The 7,164-nt window shown below is 39.7% G+C and overlaps 1 protein-coding gene across 1 annotated transcript; it reads right to left on the bottom strand.

The window, feature by feature from the left end:
* Positions 1-851: 851 nt before the first annotated feature.
* On the bottom strand, positions 852-5,692 carry LOC120981544 (olfactory receptor 5AS1-like). The gene is made up of 2 exons (XM_040411079.1): positions 4,786-5,692; positions 852-883 (listed from the first exon to the last, which is right to left on the bottom strand). Exons 1-2 carry the CDS (start codon positions 5,690-5,692, stop codon positions 852-854), a joined length of 939 nt encoding a protein of 312 aa, XP_040267013.1.
* Between the last annotated feature and the right edge of the window lie 1,472 nt (positions 5,693-7,164).

Here is a 7,164-nt window from a genome sequence, read left to right on the forward strand (position 1 = left end):
TTTCTTCCTTTTTTTTTATACATATCTACTATCAGTATGAGATGCTAGTTTTTCATTTTCAATAAATTGGCAAAGATTTAGTTTTTATTTTCTCATTATGGGGTATTGAGTGCACATTGATGGGGAAAGACATTATTTTCTTTTTTATTTTAGCACAAGGCCACACGATAACAAAATGTGAAAAAAATAAAAGGCTTTCTGAATGCACTGTAAAACTGGGTTCATGTTCTAATGACTATAAATAATTTAGAGGATTAAAGGTTAAAGAGGGGGATGTAAAAGGTTGTGTCATAAGTGTGGAAAGAAGAATGCCAATATGGTATATGGTTTATGGAAATGCAATAAATTGTTTAGTTTTTGGAAGTAAGGTGGATAGTAAAAATGTTCATGGATGGAGAGATAGGAGTGTATACTTCATTATTTCTACCTCATTATGAAGAATAGAGATTAGTAGAGTTGCTGGTTCTCATTGAAGCTGAGAAAACTATTAGGAAGAATTGGCGGAATAATCCACCCTCCATCCAGGGAATTTCTAAATAATTTAAGATAATTAATGTTCGTTGAGATCTAGGTAGGGGGTGATCTGAGGCAAAGTAGGAAACAACTGGGAGATTGGCGAAACCTAGTATCTCTTATTTCTGGAAGCCGGGAAATGTATGAGCTGAAACAAATATTCATATATGAAAGCACTGCATAATGAATGTCTTTGATAGCAAAATTGTGCCCCGGGCCAGAAGAACAGAGAAAGGAGGGTGGGTGGTTGGGAGAGAAGGGTTATTCAAGATATGGTTTTGCTTGTATTCTGTTCATTTCAATTTTCCTTTTTTAATCATTCTTGTGGATTAAAACTCTTAATAAAGGATTTTTTTTTTTATTGAGACCTGAGAATAAGTTTCAGCCAGACACCTCTGAAATCTAATACGTCTATTCCTTTTGTTCCTCTAAAACCCAGTATCTGTGGAAGGCTCCCATATAAACTAGAGCATCAGCCAAGTCTTCTAAAATAGGTACCGTCAGCCATATGGTCATATTTAATGGTTACCTGAGTTCTCATAATGCAAAATTCAAGTAAAGTGAAAATCTCAAATTTTAAAAAACTCAGCTAAAGCACATGGTGTCACCTGGTGGTTCATAAACCTCCTCAGGATAAGAATGCTATATTACTGTGGTCATGTCAATGGATCCTACATAGAAGCAGCAAATACTGTACAGCAGAAAGTGACCCTAAAGAAGCCCAGCAACCATCCAGGAAATTAGTGGCAGTGGCCCTAAGTTCTACTGATTTTATTAAGCTCCTAATGTTTTACTCAGTACCCTGCATTCTTCAAGAGACATTAACATGCATGTTCAAGTTTGGTGGGGTCTCCTATCAAAACACTTGTTTCAATTACATCAGGTCATTAAGATTAAGCATTTTGCAGAAGCTTGACTTTTACCTACCTTAAGAGCTCAAATAATAATAATGATAGATCCTAAATTGAAGAAAAAAATAAAAATCTGGAAAGTTTCTTAATTTTTTTTTTTAAAGAAATTATTCACTGAAGTTTATATTTCTTATATGTCTGCTTCTGTCTCTGTTGATAGAGTGGAGTGGATTGAGACATTACTGTACTATTTATTAAGTCACAAACATTTTCTTTCTTTATGTAAGTGAATGGTTGTAGAATTGATGCCATGTTCAAATCTCTCAGGGATTATTATAAGTCTCCTGGAACCCACTTCCTAAGAATAAGAAAGTTATCTTACTTTGTGAAAGTTTAAACTACAGATATTTCTTGTAAGTTTTGACTGTAAGTTATTAAAAGTTGAAGCCAAAGTCAGATAATTTACAAAGTCAAACATTTTGTGGTGTGATGAGATCACGGTGAGAAAAGTTTATTGTATTAGTTCCTCACATATACTTTCAGGGTATAGGGATGCCATTGAGTAGGATCTCATGCTCTGTAGCCTCCTCTCTGAGGCTATACAGAGAGCAGCTTTTGCCTTGCAGACTATGGCATTTGTTTGATTAATTTGATAGCAGTCAATTGAAGGAAAATTTGTGGTTAATGGAGATCTTCATTCTGAGAATGGGATTTTCATTTGATGGTATCTATATAGATCTTAATGAAGAACTTTGTTTATGGAATGAAGATGACAGGAGTAGCAACCAGGCAGTTCTTAAACAAATGCAACAAACCCACTACAGGCCTGGCGTCTCTTTAAGGCGTTATAGGAGTTTTTGTTTGTGACGCCACCTGAGATGCAACGGCCTATTGCCAGCGTCTGGGGAATCCCTTGCCCCTTAGGAGGTCTCTACGAAATATGTCCCTCTTATAGAGCAAGTAGTTGTGACGCCAGTTGCAGTTAGGCAGCGAAGACATGTAGTCCCCTTTGTAGATGGTAGTGTTGGTACCCAGGGTAGGATTGCCAGAGTGGTGTAGAGTGGCCTACAATCTCTCTGTAGCTGTTGTATGCACATGTCACGATGCTCCTACCTGGATATCCTTGGATCCTAGATGTGGTGTAGTCTGAAGCATTGCAATTGGATGTGTAGGAGGTAGAATAAATGAAGTCCAGACTTGTAGTAACGTTGAACACAGCTTTACTTTGCATAAACGGTAATCCAAACAGTTTCCAAAAGGTATCTTGGTCATCATCAGGTATTGGCTTCACTTTGGCAGGCAAACACTTCTGCAACAATCTTAGCTCTGCTATGCTGTAGCTCTCTCAGCTCTGCTGTGCTAGCTGGATTAAATAATAACTTTCCTCTTCTGCTGGAACTTAGCTTAGCTGTCTGTAATCTGTCTCTTACTTTAATCCTAGGAACTTCTTCCTAGCATCAAGCTCTCTTAGCTTGGAGGTTAAGGCAATGCGATCCTAGGAGGGGACAAGCAACCATGAAGACTTTAGAGGCTAGGCCTCTGGGCCTAGCAGAGCAGACACACACCATTTCCCCAGGAGGGGGTAGGCTAGACTGACTTGCAACCTCTCCCCTAGGAGGGGAAGGCTAGACTGACCACTAACTAACTGACTCCTCCTCTCTAGAGAGGGCTGGAATGGAACTAGAAGTTTCCTCTCCAGGAAACTAGCTCTGCCAAGTGTGCTACCACCTGCTGGTGAACCAGGCAAATACATGAACACACAACAGTTGCATAGGAGAGAATATATATATATATAAAAGAGGGGGGAGAAGAGAGAGGCAGCGCCAAATGTGTAGTAAAGTATAAAACGATTACAGTAATGAAAAAAGTAATGCGCTTACCAGAGTCTGTTGTGAAGAGTCACAACGCCTTTGACGAGCCTTGCTGGAAAATGGACCAGCGGCCAGGGGTGCCTTGCTGCAGCCTAGGTTCCAGGGCGCATTTAAAAATTAAATGCTAAAGCGAAGTGAGATAAACAAAAAAGGAAGAAAAAACTGGAACTGCAAATAGTATTTGCTCCTTGGGCGCTGCTCGGCTGGATATATAACGCAGAAGGTGAATAAAAAAGTATTTATTGGTCTACCTCCCCCTGCCGCTCTCTGTTTCATATATATCACTTGTGCATACATTTTTTACCCTATTTAACACTGGATATCCATATTAAGTGTCCCTAAGTTTGTTTTTACCCATAAAGGAGGGATTGTCTTATTTCATGTTTACATGTATATTAACTCCGCCTACTGTCCCGCCCCCCCAGCGCTCCTATTACTTAGTAAAACAGCAAAACCCAACTTCCCCGTCAGTGCACGTCACAAATGTGGGCGTGGCCTAGCGACCCGTCCTAACGTATCACCTCCCCCTGCCGCTCTCTATTTATATCCACCACTGGGGCATAATTCACACTCCAGTGACTATGTTTGTTGTCACCAATATAGTAGGGATTATCTTAAACTCATGCTCGTTTACATGTATATTAACTCCGCCCATAGCCCCGCCCCCCCAGCGCTTCTATTACTGAGTAAAACCCAACTTCCCCCTCAGTGTTGCGTCACAAATGTGGGCGTGGCCTAGCGACCCATCCTGACGTATCACCTCCCCCTGCTGCTCTCTGTTTACATCCATCACTGGTACATATTTTCCACTCCAGTGATTACCAGACGTCCTTGTGAAGTGTCTCTAAGTTTGCTTTTACTTATATAGTAACGATTATTTTAATTCATGTTTGTTTATATGCACATTAACTTCGCCCATAGCCCCGCCCCCTAAATCGAGGTTAGGCGCCAAAAACAAGTGTATAAATAAATGTTTACTGTCCTGTCCTGTATTGTATGATAGACCAATAAATACTTTTTTATTCACCTTCTGCGTTATATATCCAGCCGAGCAGCGCCCAAGGAGCAAATACTATTTGCAGTTCCAGTTTTTTCTTCCTTTTTTGTTTATCTCACATAGGAGAGAATAAACATTTTGCAGGACATATAATAATTATGCAAGATGACACAGGATGATACAGGATTCACCATTAATGATAGCGGAGGGGCAAAAAGAGTGGTAATGCCCTCTAGTGGGGCGTTACACAAATTTTCTCTTTTTATTTCTAAGCCTCTCTCCAGATTCTTTCTCCAGGGTCACAGAAAGACTCATTAAGGTAAAGCATCCAAAACTAAAAACAACATAATACTAATAGGTTAGTTTACCAGTTCTGATCTGGTCATGTGTTGACCAATATTCTTTGCTTTCTATCAGTGGTGATGACCAGTTCCAGCATCTGCTCTTGTGGAATCAACCTCGAAGGCAACAACAAGTATGAGAGATCCTTTATTTCAGTGTTTTACAATGTCCACTAAATTCTTTTAGAGACTTCATTTTCAAGTCAAACAAATTTTTATGGTACATTTTACGTCCTTATTTCTTACACTGTAAATGAAGGGGTTCAACATCGGAGTCACAACTGTATACAGGACAGATATTGTCTTGTCTGTTTCTGGGAAGTAAGCAGAACGGGGTCGTAGATACATGAACATAATGGTCCCATAGTAGAGGGTGACAACAGTAAGGTGCGAAGCACATGTGGAGAATGCCTTTTGCCTCCCTTGAGAAGACTGGATCTTAAAAATAGTGGCTATAATATGGATGTATGAAATCAGAGTTAAGAAGAAAGACATTGTGACAACAATACCTGCAGAAACGTACATGGCTATTTCATTAAGTGTCGTATCTCTGCAAGATATTTGTAAGAAGGGAGGTATCTCACAAAAGAAGTGGCTGATAAGGTGAGATTTGCAGTAGGGAAGTTGGAATGTAATGAACACATGGAAAGCAGAATTGATGAAGCATGCTGTCCATGATCCTATGGCTAGAGTAATGCACAATCTCATGTTCATAATAGTGTTGTAGTGAAGTGGCCTACAGATGGCAGCAAATCGATCATAGGCCATAACTGCCAGTATTATACACTCCGTTGCCCCTAAAGCTAGAGAGAAGTACATTTGCAGTGCACATCCCAACAGGGAAATACTTTTATCCTCAGCAAGAGTATTTATCAAGATTTTTGGAACTATGGCAGATGAGAAGAAGATGTCAATAAAAGAGAGATTACTTAAAAAAAAGTACATGGGGGTCTGTAGAGCTGGGTTAATCTTCACCACGATGATCAGTAGAAGATTTCCTGCCAATGTTATCATATACATCACCAAGAACATAAGAAAGCATATAACCTGGAGGTAAGGAACATCTGATAGTCCAAGAAGGATGAACATGTCTGGAGATGTTATGTTTGTAGGGTCCATTATACGTGACTGCTGAATGCTAAGTAGAAATATGTACAGAAATGTTACTGTAATGTAAAATTGACTTCATAAAGTTTCATTTCATAGCCTTGAAAATACTAGGGTTCTGTCATTGGAAAGATTTGGAATGTTAGGCAATCTATGAGATGCGTGAGCAAATGGAAGATAGTGGGTGCACATTCGCTCACTGAATGGTCTACAACAGTTTATGATTTGTGGTTTTCTCAAGCCTCTTGGTCAACTTAATGCGTCAAGAAGGCTCATCTGCTCGGTCTTCTGACGGCAAAGGCAATAACTTGTCTGCAGAAGACAACTCAAGGACTTATAATTACTAATTGAGGTGATCCAATCAGTATCTATAAAAACAGAGTGATTCAAAGAGGATGATGAAAAAGCAAAGCCCTGTAGTTAAATTAAAAAAGTAAGTCTGCTCTTGAAAAATTAAAGCTGTGCTGTGATCGATTGCTATGAGCAACAAACTCAGTTTTTTGGACAGTTTTCATGAATCTGCCCTTTTAGGTGAGTTTAACCCTGTACACAGAGGGGCAGGTTTAAGATGGTGACATTGCAGCAATAAAATTATTTTTGCATGTTGGAATTTGCAAGAACAGGTCTGTTGTGACCTGTTTTCAGAATAAATTTGGTAAATGTGCTCTACATAGAAAGCAGTGAATTTTACATTGACTTGCAGGACCTATTGGAAGAGGATGCAATTGCTCACAGGCTGGAGTTCAGCAATGAGGTCCCTTTTACCTTAGTGAGAAGGCCAGTTTCCACAATGGTAGAATCTGAGGGACATATCCAAAGTGTACATGTTCTGAGCAATGAGCAGTTCCTTTTTTTTGGCTGAGGATACTGTCACTGGCAATGATAATGGAATGGCTTATGGGACAACTAGAGAAAGATCTGCCAAATGTAGTCTATGTCAGGGGTTGCTCCTCCTCATTTCTAGTTGTATTTTCGCATATTCTGCACCTTAATGAAACTCTACCAAAATTTTGCATCGGCTGCAGCAGTATAAATGATTCACTAATGTTGCACTGGCCACCAAAATCACCAGATATACTGTAACACACTGCAACTCCTTTATGTGGGGGCTACATCAAGAACTCAGTGTATCTGCCTCCGCCCCCCAGCCACAGGACCTGAACGACCTAAGACAATGCTTCAGTGAAAAGGTGGAGTCAATATCTGAAGATAGTCTGGCGCTCATTTGGACAGAGCTGGACTACTACCTAGATATCTGCCATATCACTGATGGAGCTCACATCATAAATTTGTAGTGTATAGATAGCACTTGGATAGATAGTCTTCTCATGTTAATACATTTGTGTTATGTTCTCTCAGCTATGAATACCAAGGTTATAACTCTACACCGTTCTTTTTGAATCACCCTGTATGTGACTGGATAGTACAGGGGTGTAACCGTAACAAATGAGGATTTGCTACACCTTCAGCAGGGGCAGGTGACA

Source organism: Bufo bufo, chromosome 11 (assembly GCF_905171765.1).
Source record: "Bufo bufo chromosome 11, aBufBuf1.1, whole genome shotgun sequence".
Taxonomy (NCBI): domain Eukaryota; kingdom Metazoa; phylum Chordata; class Amphibia; order Anura; family Bufonidae; genus Bufo; species Bufo bufo.

Bases quoted from the DNA above. Each gene is read 5' to 3' on its own strand.
- LOC120981544 (XM_040411079.1), bottom strand. From the start codon at position 5,692: ATGGACCCTACAAACATAACATCTCCAGACATGTTCATCCTTCTTGGA. The intron at 884-4,785 runs TTTGTTTGACTT...AAACTTATTCTC, and splicing joins CGTAAAATGTACCATAAAAA to AGGTCTCAATAAAAAAAAAA.